The sequence below is a fragment of the Lissotriton helveticus genome, chromosome 1_1 (assembly GCF_964261635.1).
Source record: "Lissotriton helveticus chromosome 1_1, aLisHel1.1, whole genome shotgun sequence".
NCBI classification, from domain to species: Eukaryota; Metazoa; Chordata; class Amphibia; order Caudata; family Salamandridae; genus Lissotriton; species Lissotriton helveticus.
In genome coordinates, this window is record NC_136057.1 from 1299918782 (window position 1) to 1299938944 (window position 20163).

At 45.0% G+C, this 20163-nt stretch overlaps 1 protein-coding gene across 2 annotated transcripts in view; it reads left to right on the plus strand.

Annotated features, from left to right (window-relative positions):
• Positions 1–20163, plus strand: part of EVI5L (ecotropic viral integration site 5 like) — a 1151000-nt gene that overhangs the window by 233024 nt on the left and 897813 nt on the right. For both annotated transcript variants that reach the window (XM_078681273.1, XM_078681266.1), the window contains exon 3: positions 12277–12484. In XM_078681273.1, coding sequence (XP_078537399.1) covers positions 12306–12484 — 179 coding nt within the window. In that variant the 5' untranslated portion in view covers positions 12277–12305. The remainder of the gene's footprint in view (positions 1–12276; positions 12485–20163) is intronic.

Sequence of the window (20163 nt, forward strand, 5' to 3'; positions counted from 1 at the left end):
GCCCGGCTTGCTTGAATCCTGATGGTGCAATGAGCAAGGGACTCATGTCTGAGTATACCCTTCCACGCTTAGGGTGGACAAAAATATTTACAACAAGGGGTGGTGAGGGACAGAGTCTCTGAATTAAGCAGAATACTCTCACCCTGTCAAGAGATCAGGGCTAGATCCAACACCGTTTTTTAGCTCACTGCACCATCCCAGTTTCAGAACCTGGCTGTATGCAAATTAGTCTGTTCTTGTCCCAGTGCATGATGGGAACAGGGCAAACCAAACTACAAAAGCCAATTCTTACACTGGGAAGGAAACAAGCTTCCGGGGACCGGTTTCTGGCATTACAGCCGTCTTCGGCCCGGCTTGCTTGAATCCTGATGGTGCAATGAGCAAGGGACTCATGTCTGAGTATACCCTTCCACGCTTAGGGTGGACAAAAATATTTACAACAAGGGGTGGTGAGGGACAGAGTCTCTGAATTAAGCAGAATACTCTCACCCTGTCAAGAGATCAGGGCTAGATCCAACACCGTTTTTTAGCTCACTGCACCATCCCAGTTTCAGAACCTGGCTGTATGCAAATTAGTCTGTTCCTGTCCCAGTGCATGATGGGAACAGGGCAAACCAAACTACAAAAGCCAATTCTTACACTGGGAAGGAAACAAGCCTCCGGGGACCGGTTTCTGGCATTACAGCCGTCTTCGGCCCGGCTTGCTTGAATCCTGATGGTGCAATGAGCAAGGGACTCATGTCTGAGTATACCCTTCCACGCTTAGGGTGGACAAAAATATTTACAACAAGGGGTGGTGAGGGACAGAGTCTCAGATGTGAGTCCCTTGCTCATTGCACCATCAGGATTCAAGCAAGCCGGGCCGAAGACGGCTGTAATGCCAGAAACCGGTCCCCGGAAGCTTGTTTCCTTCCCAGTGTAAGAATTGGCTTTTGTAGTCTGGTGTGCCCTGTTCCCATGATGCACTGGGCCAGGGACAGACTAATTTGCATACAGCCAGGTTCTGAAACTGGGATGGTGCAATGAACTAAAAAACGGTGTTGGATCTAGCCCTGATCTCTTGACTGGGTGAGAGTACTCTGCTTAATTCAGAGACTCTGTCCATCACCACCCCTTGTTGTAAATAATTTTGTCCACCCTAAGCGTGGAAGGGTATACTCAGATGTGAGTCCCTTGCTCATTGCACCATCAGGATTCAAGCAAGCCGGGCCGAAGACGGCTGTAATGCCAGAAACCGGTCCCCGGAAGCTTGTTTCCTTCCCAGTGTAAGAATTGGCTTTTGTAGTCTGGTCTGCCCTGTTCCCATGATGCACTGGGCCAGGGACAGACTAATTTGCATACAGCCAGGTTCTGAAACTGGGATGGTGCAATGAGCTAAAAAACAGTGTTGAATCTAGCCCTGATCTCTTGACTGGGTGAGAGTACTCTGCTTAATTCAGAGACTCTGTCCATCACCACCCCTTGTTGTAAATAATTTTGTCCACCCTAAGCGTGGAAGGGTATACTCAGATGTGAGTCCCTTGCTCATTGCACCATCAGGATTCAAGCAAGCCGGGCCGAAGACGGCTGTAATGCCAGAAACCGGTCCCCGGAAGCTTGTTTCCTTCCCAGTGTAAGAATTGGCTTTTGTAGTCTGGTCTGCCCTGTTCCCATGATGCACTGGGCCAGGGACAGACTAATTTGCATACAGCCAGGTTCTGAAACTGGGATGGTGCAATGAGCTAAAAAACGGTGTTGGATCTAGCCCTGATCTCTTGACTGGGTGAGAGTACTCTGCTTAATTCAGAGACTCTGTCCATCACCACCCCTTGTTGTAAACAAATTTCCACAAAGACACGCAAATTCCTTATGGCAGTTCGAGCATCAGCACTACGTTGTGGCCAGAGCCAAATAAAGTGTGTGCACGAATCCACTGCAACTAAGATATACTTATACGTAGTATCTGAGGAGAAAGGACCGCAGTGATCTAAATAAACGCACCCAAGTGGTTTATTAGATATGTACAACTGTGTTTGTGGTGGCTGCACAGCAGTTGAAGGTTTGATCTGCTGGCAAATGTCACAATTAAGGACATAATCACATGCCTGTTTGTGAAATCCGCGCCACCAGTAACGCTGCAGTAAGATAGAGATAGTCGCTGAAATGCTGGCATGCGCCGAGGCCTTGCCCTCGTGCGTGGCTGCTATCAAGGTTTTGCCTGCGGTCCGTGTTGGGAATCAATCGGTCACCAACGTCGTTAATTCTCCCTTCTCAGTTGCTGCAATGGCTACCAAGATGTCATCATCAATCTTACTTTTGGAACGTGTAACTGCTGCTACTACATATGTTGCTACTGCTGTCTTTGCTGCTTCATCAGCAAGACAGTTACCAACATTGTGTACTCCTATGCGCTGGTGACCAAGAGTATGAATTACATTCACGAGAGGCAGACGTTCGTTAAGTTCTGCGACTCGAACTCAAAGCATTTTGTGCTTGAATGTGCTAACTTTGGAATCACGATGTTCATTCTGAGTCCAAAAGAATAAAATGTCATTGAAAGACTGAACACAGTAATAAGAGTCACTTACAATTAGAGTAGTCACATGAGGATCAGCAAACTCCAGTGCAAGCACCAGAGCACATAGCTCTGCCAACTGGGCGGTACAGTCCCCTAATGTCTGTGTGTGCACGACATCGGACTTGAACTCTCGATTCCCCATGGTACCCACCACACTGCTGAATAAGCATGCTTTGACTCTGCTTCCGGTTGCGCCGAATAGTCAGTGTAAATAATACAATGGTAATCCTTCAGCGGGCGCAAGGACAAAGGAGCTGGATGAACTAATTCATACTGCAAGTACTCCTGAGTTTGCAAAGAGGAATCAAAGATAAACGTGACATCCGGAGACGTCAAGGAAGTGGCCCATTGTATCCAACGAGGATGCAAAGCTTTTGACATCGGTACACTGGCTTCCGTCATTTCCTCCAGGGCAGGATACGGTGTAACAACCAACATGCGTTTCCCCTGCGACAGCGCTCTCTCTTTCAGAATCACCATATGTACTGCAGTCAAAACTTTTTCGACTGTAGAAAATCGCAGCTCAGCCGAAGTGTTCAAGTGTGACTTGTAAGCAATAGGGACTGTGTCTCCTTCATTAAACTTCAAGTACGTGAAACCCATTGTGCCCGGCACAATTCTTATCACCAGGTTAGTGTGGTTGTCACGAGTCAGTAGGTATTTAGATTCAAGAAGATTAACCTGCAAAGATTGCAGAATAGCTGAATGTTCTGGCCAGCAAAATATGGTAAAAGTAGTTTGTACCAAGGCATATAGCGGCTTGATACGCTGGGCATATTCGGGAATATAAGTACGCCAGGAATTCAAAAAACGCAGCAAAGATTGTAGCTTTTTCAGCGTTGTCGGAGCGCGCAACTGTGCGCATTTCTCCAGGAAGTGAGGCGCTAAACCTCGACTTTCGTTGTTGAGCTCATAGCCCAGGAACAACACTGTGTATTCTGCAATGTGTGATTTTACAAAGTCAAATTTGTAACCGAAGTCCGCAAACATAACAATGATGCGGTCAACGCGACACAGATGCTTTTGACTTTCCACCCAAAGTCTGTGAAGTTATTTTGGCAGCTCGGCATCCCTCCACCAAATCGGTATACACCAGTCGTTGGAGCAGGCTTGTGGTATGGTGTGCAGCCAAACAGTTTGACCCCTTATCTGCACCCCTTTCACAAGTTCTTTTGTTCATTCTTACCCTAGCCCTGTAGGGCTCAGCATTAGACTGTTGAGGGATTATTTGGCTGCTACAAGGGCGTTTAAAGGTCTCCAACAAGATTCCTTTTGCTCCCTTCGTTATGCGTTAGTGGGACCTTAACTTAGTCCTTACTTTTCTGATGTGCACTCCCTTAGAGTCGCTTCATGACTTCCCTCTTAGGCCTCTCACCATCAAGATGCCTTTCTAGTGGCAATAACATCTGCCTGGAAGGTCAGTGAACTTACGGCGTTGTCATCTGAGCCTCCATAGGTGTCATTCTTCCCAGACAAAATGGTCCCTAGGACTTGAGCATCCTTCTTACCAGAGGTGGTCACCCCGTTTCATGTAGGACAGTCCATCACCTTGCGTACCTTTTATGCTCCCCCACATCCCTCTAAGCGAGAGGAGAGACTCCACTGGCTAGACCCAAATAGATTGTCGTTGTTGTACCTTGACCCCACAAAACTGTTCTGGGTGACGATCAACTCTTCATAGTGTATTTTGAAGCCAAGAGAGGGTAGACCTTGCAGAAACTCAAATCACATCATAAAACCAGACAGTAGCAAACCCACAATACAATAAGACATAACATTATAAATAAACAATCCCAGTCTATTTACAATCACAGCAAAATAGGACGGTCAAAGTACATCAGTGTTTGTATGAAGAAAACATCATTGTAATAGCAGTATGATAGGGCATTAGAGATCACAGCATTATTTGTACTTAAAAGCTTCATCATAAAATACTTTAAAAATAGCAAATAAATATATTAAAAGCAATGTTCACTTAAAATAGCACAGGGCCCACAATATGACCTTAGCAGGTGCCATAGAGTGTGATACACCCTAGAAACTATAAGGGGAATACTTAGTGCGCTTGATCCACATAGCGATTAAGAACTTGGCTGTACAGAATACAATCACATGTGTTGTGTTTAACTGCAGTATTCTGTAAGCCTCCTTGTACTTTCTTACTCCCAGATTTCTGCAAAGAGGGGCAATCCATTTAGTTCGAAATTGGTAGTACAAGGTACAAAAGAATAAGACGTGTTCAGGTGACTCAAGTTTCCCTTGACAACCAGGACAACCAGAACAATGTGCTTCAACCCTCTCTCCTACTTTGCACCAATTCCTTTTAAAATTATTTACAGGAAGGCAACCATATCTAAACTGTAGGTATAGTTTTCTTGCTATGGGGGTTCGTTTTCATCTATCGTGGCCTCTAATGACAGTGTCTTTTTAAAGTTCATAAAAACAATTGAGAGCGACCCATTGCAATTCATCATCCAATCAGTCTCAACGGCACCCAAATATACAGCTTTGAGACTGGATTTATTAATCTGGCTAAGGATGTCTCCAGTAAGCATCCAATCCTAGCTTAAGTAGCAAATTCTTAACTGTGCGCATCCATGAAAGGTTGTCCCCACAAGTTGCTGACATTAGTTCACGGAGACCCACCCTATAGAAAGTAGGTGCTGCAGTAGACTGTAGCTGGTGCCAAAACAAAAGTATTCGGAGAGCAATTTTATGTGCAATTCTTTTCTGGCCAAGATCTAGGTAGAGTGGAATCAATGTGGTGGATACCGGAAGGTTCAATAGGGATCTAAGGAATTTTAGTTCAGTAACTGAGAGGTTGCTACAGTTTGAACAGCCCCAGAGCTCCGCACCATGTAAGGTTGCACCTAGAGCTTTAAGATTATAAATCTCTAGTGCTAGTGCCAGCTTTCTGGATATGGTTTTCCTATGAATTTTCACTATGTTCACCGTTTGATGAATCCGGATTAGCTGTGCTCTTTCCAATTGTGGGACCCAACTCCCATTCTGTGTAATTTTAATACCCAGATAGTCAAAGTCTGTCACTAGTTCTAGGGGGGCACCGCCCACATGCAGGTGCTTCTTGCATTGAGTCTTTAAGCTAGGTGGAAAACACATACATTTTGTTATGGGAGTACTTAGCTCCAACCCCGACCCAAGCAAAATACCTGAAAATCATTTAGCAGCTGTTGGAGCCCTTGCAGTGACTTTGATATGAGTGGAAAGAAGAGCAGGGGCCCATTGCCCTCCTGTTTTCCGAGCATCACCACCATCCCTGCTCAGGAAGCTAATAACCTTGTTAATGAACAACGTGAACAGTACAAGGAGCTAATACACACCCCTGCCTAACTCCTTTATCAATGTGTATCATCTCTGTTAGCACGTAGAGTTCAAGTCCTGGATTTCTGCTAGGCAGCGACGTGTGCTCACTGCACACATTCACCAACATGGACAGTCAGGTGCGTCAGGGTGGGCACTATGCCTGTTCGGTCCAGCAGGACTTTCTGGGCAAAATCGTGTTTGGAGACCCACCTCCAGAGCGGTATTGCTTGGGTATCTATTCTAAGGTCAAGAATCAGTGGCTAAAAGTCTGTATCAGATGAACAAATGACATACCTTTGGTAACACCTTATCTAGTAAAGACTCTATCCAGCTGCAGATTCCTTATCCTCCCCATTCTGTGAACGGATTTCTGGTACAGGGCTTCCTTTTTCAGGGCTCTAGTTCCACACAGATCAGTGGTCAGTGTTCTTTGGGGCTCCGCGCTTCTGGTGTGGAAAATCGCGACACAAAACTACCATCAGTACGCTGGGGTTGCGCCGATATAGGCACTGCACACATTACTTCCGGCACAGAATGCGGCTCACAGAGCCGAACAATGCCTTCGGCGTGCAGCGGTACTCGTCATAAAAAAAAAATCCCCGGATCCAGTCTCATGCCTCAGGATAATTCTAAGGTAAGGAATCTGCGGCTAGATTGAGTTTTTAAAATATTAGATAATACTGAAGGTAAGTAACTTGTTTGTTTAGTAACTATTACATACTTGTCTTTTGTAAGGACTATTGTTTTGTACTGTTCATTTGCATAACATCTGGAACTTTAGGAAAAGCTAAAAAGATCCTTTTCAATCCCATTTAAGTTTTCTTATCTGAAGAAGCTATACAGCGATGACCCTTTTAGAGATTATACTCATTCTGTTCACACTCACTACATCCCAGAGAATTGTGCAATCAGAAAGAGATTTCCTTTAAAACCCCTGAAAAAATTAGAAGTCTATTGATGTTTTCTCTCTGTGAGGCGTGGTTGGAAGAGGAAATTGCACGAGGCGTTTCTAGTATTGTATACAATGTACTATTATACCTCTTGTTAAATGTCTATGAAATGTATGAAATCCCTTCTGTGCATGGTGAGCCAGTTCCACATATGATCGGTAGACCCTGTTAGAGTCCCTTAACTGTGAACAGAATTGACTGACCGACCTCTTGCATCCTTTCCTGTGCCGTATCCATGCACCTGTTCTGCAACTATGGCCTTCAGCTCATGTGTTTCGAACTGGCAGGACTTTCCATAACTCATTGACCCAATGCCACTTTCACCTACAGTGGACGGAGTAGGCCTACTTCATGTTCCTAGGCTCTCCAATTGAATATAAAGTTTCCTATCTATCGTGAAGGGAATTTTCAATTCTGTTAAGGACAGTAGGGCGAGGATTTTGCATTATTCCTCCAACTTTATTGTTCAGCTGCCCAGCATAACCATTATATGTCAAACAAGATAAAGAGTACATGTCCCATGAGTATTAAACTTGAAACAAAACCACAGTCAATCGAGTTGCTTTATGTCCTTCAAAATGGTACACAAAGGAAAATGATACCTCTTTCTTAATGGAAATCGTCAACCACAACTTAACCAGACCTTAAAATATGTGTTCATCTGCAAAGTATGAAAAATTGTAACCATCCATGATACAAGCTTGATCTCCAATCAACTTGACGATAAAATACCTCATGAGGTTCAAGCGTTGCCAGAGGTTTATTGACCCCCACCCGCCTACTTGGGTGTTTGTACCTTGTTTTTACCTGCCTTTTCCATTCTGGATCATTTAGGTCTACCTTCAAGCCTCCATGATCTAGTGGAACCTGGTTCTTCCTCAGAATCCTCATCCCCTAGTTGTTTGACTCTTCCCCTGCATTAAGATCCCCCCAATGGCAATAAATCTCACCTTTATAGGTGTGCCCTGTGTGTTAATTGTCCGAAGGACTTTTTAGGGCATGTACGCACCGTTTTAAGAGGGCTTGTCAGAGCCTTTCAAAGGCATCTGGGGATAGAAGCCTGAGGCACCTTGGTCTTGCCACTGCCGTTTGGGCCCCTTGAGGCTTGAGGATAAGTCCCCTGTTCTTCCCTTTAGGGGGAGTGGTTTTCTGTGTTTCATCATCAGCATGATAGTCTGCCTGCTCGGGAGTTCTAAAACAGAAGACATTGCTTTTTTGAGTGATGCGAATACGGCATCCATCAGGCTCTCATCGATGGAAAGGAAGAATTGCTCCTCTTCCATTGTCTCAACTGTCTCCCCTGTGAAAATATGCTATGGTACCTCAAGTATGAGTAAATATTATTATACTTACTGTTATGAAATAGATGGCCACCCAGAAACTCCTACCCGCAAGAAGGACAGTTATGTGTAGGCACCAAGGCTGTAGGTACCAAGTATTGGAAGAGTGATGCTTTACATGTACCTATGCTTGTTGGTAATTATGCCGTAATGTAACACTCTGGTCATACTTCATAGGATGGAATGCCAAAGCTCCTCAGGTAAGAAGAGATGCTGTTTCTGGAGCCTAAGTGGAGCGTTGCTGCCTATGTGGTCTTGGTTTCACTGTGTCTTCCTTCTCAAAGAAGAGGAGATCAATGAGATGTGCACAGATTGCGACGCTCATTGCAGCACACCCTCTAATGGCACAAACCTGTCACTGTGCCCCGAGGGGCTGTATAACCTGACTAGTTCATACAGCTTGTGTTCTTTTCTCTCGCCTGCGTAGCTAGAATATGAGGTTAATCAGTGCTGCCGCCGCACCTGGGGAGAGTTAATGAACAGTGCTAGAATGCGCATGTGGTTCGGCACTGCCTGCACGCAGTTCTGGTAGGAGATGAAAGTGGCACCACATGTCAGCCCCCATGGGTGAGCCAAAGGCCATGTAGGACATTAACATTCTCCAAACAACTGTTGTTTGGAGAATGTTAATGCCCTACATGGTCTGGGGTCCTTGAAATAGCGAAGCATTAATAATCTTAGTCCAAATGGGCATGACCGTATGGTTGATTGTAGAATAACATTTTGAGGGGAGATAATCATTGTAGTGGTGGTCGGTTTTATGCTCAATAAGGTTTAGGCAGTATCTTTGTGATCATATAGTTTGAAGGTTGACCACTGAGCTTTATTTTTTGGCATAGACTGAGCGAGTTGAAATGGGTGATCAGCTAGTGCACTCTTTGGGTTCAAGGGGTTATCCGCTGCCTTCTTGAGCTCGTTCTCCAGCGAGTTCGCTTTAGCTGTAAAGAAGGATGAGATTTCCTCACAGCATATTTGTGATTTTGATGTTATTATAGAGATTTTGGCCATTTTGATAGATTGTTGTTTTGAACGATTCGAAAAGTTTACTCTGTATATGTTTATCGTGATCAAATTCCCTTCTAAGGTAGTCTTTTATTTTATTTTTGTATACTTTTATTGAAGGCGTTTCTGGTCTTTCTTAGCAGTTTTAGTTTGGGGGGATGATAGGTGTTGTCTCCATTTTTGTTCCATTAGTCTAAGTTTTCATCTTTCTTCTTTAAGGGACCAGTTAAAGAATGGGTTTTTATCTTTATCCGTATTCTTTTGAGTTTTATCGGGGCTGTGGGATCAATTACTTTTGTCATCGTGTAGTTCTAGTCCTCTTTGAGATCGCTGACGTTTGCCATGGTATTAGGAGGTTTAAGTTATTTCTCGCAGAGTCCTGCTAGTTTCTCCAAGTTTAGGCCTTTAATGTCTCAAACTCATTTTCTGGGTTTGAGCGATTGTGAAGCTGCTTTCTTTTTTATGGCTGGTATTTGGAAGGTAATAATATGGTTATCTGACTAATCACAAGGAACGATCGAGATTGTTTTAACAGCTTTTTCCTTGGAGATGATCCAGTCCAGTGTAGAGCCTTTAGTATGGGTTCGTAGAGTACAGGCTTGAATCAGGGATTAAAAATCTTGAACAACATTGACCTAATTATCATTGAGGTCGTCCCAATGAAGATTGAAGTCCCTTAGGAATATATCTTAGGAGTGAGGGGCAGAATTTGCTGTAATGATTTCCGTTAGTTGGTCTATGAACATGGCTTTTTTCCTCGGGGGATGGTAACACATGTATAGTTTGCAAAGATGGTTGTCTGTGGATCTTAAAGAGAGTCTGAGGTATTCACATAATGCAAGGGGTTCAGAGTGTAGTTTAGTGATAGTGATGTCTGATATATGGATACAGGGAAGTATAGACTGTCCTTCTGCAACATTTATAATTTCGTATCGTTATGCAGAAAGCTTCAACAATGCTTTCTCTATGATGATGAGAATGCAATGCTTTCTCTATGATTTTTTTCTAGTTAAAATCTCTTTCCTTGAATGTATACACAACAAGACAATTCAACATAGCAGTTACCAGACAGTTGGCATTATAAGGCATTACAGGGGAAGCAGATGATATCATGTACTTCGATGCCTCAGAAAAGGCAAGCTACAAAGATCATTATACAGGGCCAGGCAGTGGGACGCAGTGCCGGTTTCTCTATGATTTTAAATCATAGAATGGAAGATCTATTATTACTGTTCCTGTTATGTAACCTTGCCTATGAAGAGGGTTTACAAACATTGTGGACACCATGCTTTCTCCAGCCATTGTCAATAGAACAACACTTACAAGCTCCTCTGCCCATTACATATTTATTTTACTCTGAAAAAGAGAAAAGGGGGGATTGATGCTTTTAGCAAGAAGATTCTTGTGCCTGTAACACTATGGTGAAGAGCTCCAACTCTCTGCTGCGCCTCTTAACGTGTGACCCCTAATGTGGAATATCTGACTACATTCCTTGAATTACTGCAGCCGGTGATAAAGTGGCGACTAGAGCTATCCTGAAAGGACATGAGCTGGCTTTGGCAAAGATGATCGAAAGCCACCTGGATCCTTCTGATGCAGGCTTGCAAATGCAGGATAATACAATAGTTATTGGGACATATGGATTCCTTCAAATAGCCCAGTTCCAGCTAGTGGTTCTGACTAAAATGCTTGCCATGTAGACTGATAAATAGGCCCAGCAGAGATGCAGACTAAGAATATCCACTGCATGGCCCAGACAAAAACCATTAAAGCTAAAGATATATGTCTTTAATGCTTCTAGGTGACTAAGGAGATTTGACTTGGTGATGGGGAGTAAGCCTCTTAACGCCTTTCCGAAGAACTGTAGGGACAATAACTGAGAATCTAAATAACTACTTCATATTTTGCTTTTTATGTCTTCTAGTCAATTTTAAATTATGCTGAAAATAAAAATAAAAACAATGCAGCTTTTATCTTTTTTAACCCATATTAAAAATTGAAGACCGGAGCAGGAGGAAAGCAGCTAACCTTTATAAGAGTCATGCTCTTGTTTTAGGTGAGCCAGGGTGCTCCGTAGCCTCACTATCCAGTTAATGATATTTACCATCAATATGGGATTGTCAGTTCAGCATGCGTGCCGATGACATCTTGCCCTTTCTTGGGTTGGCAGTTGGTATGCCCTCGTGCAAAGGTCTAATAACAATCCAGGAAAGAAGTCATAGTGGGTGGCAGCTGCTGGCTTAATTTGAATTCCACTAAAATGGAGATGCTTATAGATGTGTTGAAGCGGGTACTGAGCTATGGTGGGTATTTACTAGCCAGACACCTTTGGTGTTTGTTCATATCCTGTAGGAATTGTAATGAACCTTGGATTTAGGTTTAGCAGTAATTTCTGCACAAGTCTCAGCAGTGGTATTTTCCTCAGCACTTCATTTTTTCAGGTTTTGCATAGAGATGGCAGTCCTTAAGAGAGTAAATATTTGGCAATACCTTCTTAAATAGACTACTTGAGAATGGCAACACCATCTGTTTGGGGCTTACTAAACCATTGGTATCCCTACAACCGGTTATGAAAAATAATGCGGACTGCTGAACAGTCCACCAGATGCAGCCATACCATGCTGTTACTTAAGAAAGTGTGTTGCCTCCCCATCTAGGCGAGAGTGGCTTTTGAAACTTTCTGCATTTTCCATGAGTCCTTTTTTGACAACACTCTTTGCTTCTTCAGTTACTGTCAACAGGGGCTTTCGCCTGGAGGACCCTGTGGTCATCTAGCCAGGGCCTTTTGAAAGTTACACTCTTTAAACCCCTTAGGCTTGGTATCCAGAAATATTTGGTTCCTGGACCCACCCTTTTGAACTCCTTGCCTGCCACTCTTAGGCTTGTTTCTGAGCTTTGCAGATTCCTCCAAGATCTGGAAAGCTAACTGAGGTTTAGGTTTACCTGCACTCAGTAGGAACTTGCAAATGTATCCTAACATCAACACCCAAAAAGGGAGGTACTTCCATATGAGTATTTAAACAGTAGTAATGTTTTTGAAATATAATGTATTGCATTTGTTGCTATGGAAAAGTGTGTGATACATTTTCTGTTTGCAATGTAGGCTTCAAGGACACTATTTCCTCTTCACCAATGGAAATCAGAGTTTCACTGAGTCTTCCCAAAATGGCAAGTCCTGCAGCCAGCCCTGACGACTCCTCCCACGATGCCCTTTCTTCCATCCACTCGACATCTGCTTGCTCCCCCTCGGATTCAGAGAACCTGAGTCCTGATGAGCTGGAACTGTTAGCCAAACTGGAGGAGCAGAACAGGTAATTAAACGGGTAACTGTCTTGATAATCTGGAGCTTTGGGCACAGAAGTGTCCAAAGTCATACTATTACCTTGAGGTAATGTACAGGGAGTTATCTAGTGCTGCGCCAAATTCATAAGTTTACCTTGTGTGTGTGCCAATGTCCAATACCCCAAATCTAGTGGTTCCACATAACTGCTAACGGCAAACGGAAATTTTTCTAAACAGTGATATCCTTGTATAACTGTGATTGTCCTCATTTTCTTATAATTACAGAGTCTGGGTGTGACAACTTGGGGCCTTGCTCAGAGAAAAAGCAAATGAGTTAGCTCTTGGAGAAAAACACTATCTCCTGGATGCAATGGCATTAACTCACCTTTCTAGGCAGAACCAGTCCACTACAAAGCTTGCCTAGAAAAGTGCCCATCGCCCAAATATATGTAGGACAATTTAGAAACCAATGTGTGCAGCAAAGCAACTTAAAAGTGGGGCCTGGCTAATTGAAACCTTGGCGAAGGAGAACAGACTCCCTCTAGAAATAAAGCACATAAAGAGTGTAAAAGTATTTTTTCTCTTTTAATTTGTAAGTTGAATGGTTAGATAAAAGTTAATTCTCTCCAAGCAAGTGGGATTAAATGGGTAAAGACGGAAGAAAGAAAATCTAGTGCCTAATACTCAGTCTGCATGACAAATAGTTAACCAATCCAATTATAATTAAATCAAAATTTCTCCAATATTAGGGGTGTCTTTCATAGATTCACATGCTTGAATATTCCCCCTTCATCGAAGTGGGAGTCCCACGGTATATAAAAATAGCAATAATACTAAAATATAACGTAAATGATAACATCATACATAATAAAATAGAGATAATGCAGTCGGTAAAACCTCTACAATGGTAACTTCCATAGGAAGACATTATAAAGAGAAAAACTCATTTGTAACATATCAGTGTCATTATGTTAGTCCAAACTGCAGCCAATCAGGCTCAAGCACCCTCTAGAACCTTCTCCTCAGAAGCTCAAGCCCTCAGATTTTCTACCGCACGTCGTGTGAAGGGAGTCTCCCTGAGCTCTGCTCAGTTTTCTTCAAGTATTTCACTTCAGTTGTTTTTTCTACAAGATGTCAAGTAAGAAGTCTTTGTTTAGACCTTGCTCTTCCTGTGGGAAGCTACGTTTGTTTGAGAAGGATCCCCACCAAAAGTGTATTTACTGTTTGTATCCTGAACACAAGGTGGATGACTGTAAAATCTGTAGAGCTTTTCCAGCTAAGACTCTCAGAGACAGGGAAGGTCGTCTTCTTCTATGGTTGAAGCGCCTTCAGGATAAAGAGGATGTTTTGTCAGACGCAGAAAGTTTCCAGTCAGGCTGTTCTACTGTTGCTTCCAAGCGTGGAAGTGTTCAGGGATTACCTTCTCCTTTTTTGAAGAAGAAAAAGCTGGCTTTAACAGTGGCACAAGTTCAACCAACAGCTCCTATGGTTTCTGTGTCTACGCCCACGAGACCTGGCTCTCAGGTGTCATTTCCACCCACTATAAGTGTTGTAACACTTCTGACACCGCGGTCGTCGACGGGCCCGTCGACGACCGTTCCATCGACGAGATTGGCTGTGGTGTCTTCGTCGACGACTTCAGTGACGACGACGTCTGCTTCCTCGTCGTCGACGATGGTTGTGTCGACGTCTTCTACGTCGACGAGAGCTTCTATCTCCTCTGTCTCGTCGACGATCCCGATTGTCTCGTCGGCGACGAAATTACCGTCGACGAAGAAATCCTCGTCGACGTCGAAGAGTTCATCGTCGGCAAAGGTCCCGTTGACGCTGACCGCTCCATCGACCAGCTCGTCGACGACGGCTTCGTCGACGAAGAGGATGACGACGGATCCGTCGACGAAGATTCCGTCCACGAAGGTACCGTCGACGAAGGTACCGTCGACGAAGGTACCGACGACGAAGATTCCGTCGACGAAGATTCCGTCGACGAAGATTCCGTCGACGAAGATTCCGTCGACGACGGCACCGTCGACGGTAGAGCCGAAACGCTCGTCGACGTCTACTGCTACATTGTCGACGCCCACCGTGGAAACAACTGCCTCGTCGACGGCGACAGCTACAGCTGCGGCGGTTTCACAGGGATCAAGGCAGGAACGTACAGGATCCACGTCAGGAGTGGGTTCTTTCGCCACTATGCCTCTAATGCCTCTGCCTTCCTTAGCCTCGGGCAAGGAGTCTACTCTCCACTTGCCACCTCCTACTCTCCAGCTCCCATCACCAATGATGGCTACTGATCACGAAACGGAATCTATTGGGGACGATGTCCTTGACGATGCACATAGTCCTTCGGAATTAATAATTAAATGTCAGGACACAAGTTCTGAGGACGAGCAGGAGGAGGAAATTGACCGCCAGGACGAACAATATGTACAGGTTCCTATGGCATCATTTCCAGTATCTTTGTTTTCTAACCTCCAGCATATGCTGGACGACTACAATCGAAGATTTCCGCCAACCCCTCAGGGTACACCAGGCCCCGCTTCATCGGACACACCAGGCCCTACAAACCATCAGCATTCTTTGGAGCAGACTGTTCACCCAGACAGACCCCGTCCTACTATCCCCATGAATCCGCAACCTGTTGCGCAAGAGGAGGAGGAGTCGGACAGAGAAGAAGGGGAAGTACCCCAGGATACTGATGAGGAACAGGACCCAAATATGGCGGAATTCGATGACTATCGGATACAGACACCCTCTCCTCAGCAAGCAGATGCTGGTGATTCACCTCCGGTTGACATCGCAAGCTTCCATGTGCTGATGAATAAAGCGGCGGACCGCTTTAAATTACCGAGAGCACAACAACAGGAAGACTGTTTTCTCTATGATTTCAAAAACCAACCGTACAAACAAATTCACACCATACCTATTATAGAATTTGTATGGAAAGAGGGTATAAAGATCATGCATGCTCCTAACTCCTTGCCGGCACAAGTCCCTCGCCTGGAGAAGAAATATAAAGCTCCGGCTGGTTCCCCCGCTTGTTTGCTCTCGCATCCTAAGCCAGATTCAGTGGTCACACAGGCAGCGCAGCGACGGTCCCGTAACCCGGCGACTCCTATCACCGCTCCGCCTGATCGAGAGGGTCGACGTTTGGACGCAATTGGGAAAAAAATTTCAACCATGTCGTCTACGTCCGTTCGTGCTTTAAATGCACTGGCCATTTTGGGTCGTTTCGACCGGCAAATGTGGTCGGATATTTCTGCACTGGTTTCGCTGATACCGGAAACGTCCAGAGCAGAGGCGCAACAGATCCTTCAGGATGGCATGAGGGCATCAGAAGAAATGATCAACTGTGCGATTGACGTGGCAAGTACTGGTTTTCGAATCCTTGCCAGTGCTGCGGCGCTCCGCCGTCAGGGTTGGCTTAAATCCACTTCATTTCGGCAGGAGGTCCAGTCGAAGATACTCGACATGCCTTATGACGGTGAGTCTCTCTTCGGCGCTCACATTGATGAAGCGCTTGAGTCAATAAAGAAAGACACCGATACCGCAAAATCGCTAGGATCCTTGCAATTTAAAAAGCAGCCCTTTCGTGGCGCACGTGGACGAGGCTCGTCTTCAACCACTTTTCGAGGAGGACACACTCAGTATCGCCAGTACAATCAAGGAAATCAGCGTTATTCCAACCAACAGTCTAATCGCCAACCACAGTCGAAACCCTATAGAGGAAAGTCAAATTATAGGGGTTCCACCAACAAACGTCAATGACTCTCAAGTTGCGCAAGGAGTTGGAGGGAGAATCTCGCAGTTTTATTCCCAATGGTCTCTAATAACATCGGACCAATGGGTATTAGACATTGTTCGCAAGGGTCATGCCTTGGAGTTCACAGAGTTTCCTCCACATTCTCCACCATCAGGCCCGCCACCTCCCCATTTCAGGGAATTGCAACATCCAGTTCGTCTTCCAATACTAAAAGGTGCAGTCGAAGTGGTTCCTATATCTCAACAAGGGACAGGTTTCTACTCACGTTTTTTCCTCATTGCCAAGAAGACGGGAGAGTGGCGGCCCATACTGGATTTGAGGGCACTCAATTTCTTTCTGAAACAACAATCTTTCCGCATGCTGACGTTATCGGAAGTCTTGCGGCTTCTCTGCAGCGGAGATTTCCTAACAACAATAGATCTACAAGATGCCTATTTTCATGTGCCGATTCTCCAACACCATCGCCAATTTCTGAGGTTCAAAGTGGGCAACATGCATTACCAGTTCAAGGTGCTGCCTTTTGGCCTGCGATCGGCACCTCGTGTTTTCACGAAGGTCTTGGCCCCTGTCATGGCTTATCTACGACTTCAGGGAGTGCAAGTCTTTCCTTACCTAGGCGATTGCCTTCTAAAATCTCCATCCCCTCTACAGCTGGCTCGCGACACAAGTCTCTGCCTGCAGACATTCGAGTCACTGGGGTTGACCATCAACATGGAGAAGTCACATTTTGCACCATTGCAAAGGAGAAACTTCCTCGGAGCGATTCTAGACACGAGCCTATCAAAAGCCTTCATCTCCCAAGAACGACAGAGGAAGATAGAACGTCTGGTCACCATCATCCGTTCAAACCAGTCAGTTTCTGTGCGGACGTTGAAGTCATTTCTGGGGATGGCGTCGTCCTGCATCGCTCTGCTCCCGAACTGCAGGCTCCGCACTCGTCCTATACAGGAAGAACTGGACCTGCAATGGCGCCAAGTGTCAGGGTCCTTCAACGACCTAGTTCGAGTCTCGTCTCGCATGAAGGACTGTCTGCTTTGGTGGAAAGAACCATCCAACCTGGACGAAGGAGTTTCGTTTCTGGCCCATTCTCCGGATCTAACACTGACTACAGATGCGTCCATGGAGGGTTGGGGTGCTCATCTCCTGGACCTTTCAATCAAGGGCAAGTGGACGGCGACACAATGAACCTGGCATATCAACAGACTGGAGTTGATGGCGATTTTCCTTGCTCTCAGATCCTTTTTACCCGTAGTGCAAGGGGAGTCCGTGCTGGTTCAAACGGACAACACAACCAGCATGCACTACATGAACAAACAGGGCGGCACAAGATCTCAGCCATTGTCTCGGCTAGCTCAAAGGATCTGGAATTGGGCTCTTCGTCATCAAATTTCCTTGACGGCGGTCCATCTGCCGGGGGTTTCAAACATCCTAGCGGATTCGTTGAGCAGGTCCACGTCATCGACCCACGAGTGGGAACTTCATCAGCCTACTCTGGACATGGTGTTCCGCCGTTGGGGTCATCCCATGATAGACCTTTTTGCCACTCCACTGAATCGGAAGTGCCCCGCCTTTGCGAGCTGGCATCCCCATCCAGAGTCCAGCGGAAATGCCCTTCTCATGGATTGGAGCGGCCTGTTCGCCTATGCATTTCCTCCAATACCGTTGGTACCGAGAACGTTGTGGAAGATGCGCAGGCAACCCTGCCACTTGATACTGATCGCTCCTCGTTGGCCCAGACAGGCTTGGTTCTCAGAACTTCTTCTGTTATCCCAATGCGCTCCCATTCATCTGCATCCACGTCCAGATCTCCTGTCAATGGACGAGGGTCAAATTTGCCATCCAGACCCGACCACGCTTCAGTTATGGGCATGGAACCTGAATACCTCGAGTTCGCAAACTTAGATATGCCCCAGGAATGCAGAGACATTCTGGCTTCTGCTCGAGCTTCATCAACCATCAAAACGTACAAACTGAAGTGGAAACGTTTTTGCCATTGGTGCGCTGCATCAGATATCCATCCACTCACTTCTACTCCGGAGCAGCTCTTGCCTTTCTTTCTGAGCCTTGCTTGGTCTGGTCTCTCTCATGCCACCTTGAGAGTCTTTCTGGCAGCTATTTCGCGTTTTAGACACAATGGTTCGACGTCTCTCTGCTCATCCAGAATAATCCGACAATTCTTTAAGGGTCTCTTCAGAAAGTTTCCTCCTATTAGACGCCCTCCTCCAGCATGGCAGCTCAACGTGGTATTGTCACAGCTCATGAAGCCTCCTTTTGAGCCAATTCACAGGGCAGACACCAAATTTCTTACCTGGAAGGTTGTATTGCTTTTGGCCCTAACATCTTCTCGTCGCGTAAGCGATCTTCACGCTTTCACAATCAAGCCTCCATATTTGCAATTTAAGCCCGATGGAGTGTCTCTTCGTACCAATCCCTCGTTTTTGCCAAAAGTGCCTGCTGATTTCCATCTGAACGAACCTGTCTTCTTAAAGACTTTTTTCCCGAATCCAAAATCACCGGCAGAACAACGACTTCATTCTTTAGACATCAGTCGTTGTCTAAAGTTTTACATTTCAAGAACTACCCCTTTCCGCAAATCCGATCAACTTTTTGTGGCATATGGAAGGATGACGAGGGGACATTCAGTGACGAAACAGACACTTGCAAGGTGGCTCTCAGCAGCTATATCCTTCTGTCACAAACAAGCTGGCAGGCCTTTACAGTGTCCAGTAAAGGCGCATTCGACGAGAGCGATGGCGTCCTCCACCGCCTTGTTTGCTGGAGTGCCTCTACACCAGATTTGCCGGGCGGCAACATGGTCAAGTAGGCACACCTTTACCAGACATTACTGTTTGGATTCCATCAACGAGGCGGATACCGCAGTGGGGCAAGCAGTGCTTCGCCATCTCTTTAAATAAGGTGAGCCTCTGTTCCCTCCTCCTTTTCTTTCTGTGATTGCTATATGCTTTTAAGCTCTATGTTTACCTTCATTTTAAGAATCTATTAGCAATCCCAGTTCTAAGGAGTTACTGCTATCTATTCTATTCAAGCATGTGAATCTATGAAAGACACCCCTAATACTGGAGAAGAACAATTGTTACTTACCTGTAAACAGGTGGTTCTCCAGTATTGGTGTCTTTCATAGATTCACATGCGACCCACCCTTCCTCCCCTCAGAGGCTCTCTTCTCCTCAGGCGCTATTATTACTAGTGCTACGAAAATCTGAGGGCTTGAGCTTCTGAGGAGAAGGTTCTAGAGGGTGCTTGAGCCTGATTGGCTGCAGTTTGGACTAACATAATGACACTGATATGTTACAAATGAGTTTTTCTCTTTATAATGTCTTCCTATGGAAGTTACCATTGTAGAGGTTTTACAGACTGTATTATCTCTATTTTATTATGTATGATGTTATCATTTATGTTATATTTTAGCATTATTGCTATTTTTATATACCGTGGGACTCCCACTTCGACGACGGGGAATATTCAAGCATGTGAATCTATGAAAGACACCAATACTGGAGAACCACCTGTTTACAGGTAAGTAACAATTGTTCATATGTTTGAAACGTCTGGTTTACGTACAGGAGAAAAGAATGTTTATATCTAGTGCACATCTTTCTAGTTGGTGGAGAACCAACTGTCAGAATCACTGAATCACTTATCAAGGTGTCTATTGTAGCACATTATCGCTCAGGGTTGACTTCCCTAGTGTTTGCTAAATGATCCCTGGCTGGCAGTAGTAAATTCTTTGAACAATGTCTTCAGATTGACTGGTTTTGAAATTCTGTCTTCTCATAAATATTTTTCTCACCTCAAGTAGAGAAAATAAGCAGATATTTTTGGAGCTGAAGATTCAAAGTCAGGATCTCTTTTTAAGCTATGTGAGGTTTGTGGAGCAAACTAGATGCATTCCGTCTCCTACCCTAATCCCCCATTCAGACATGG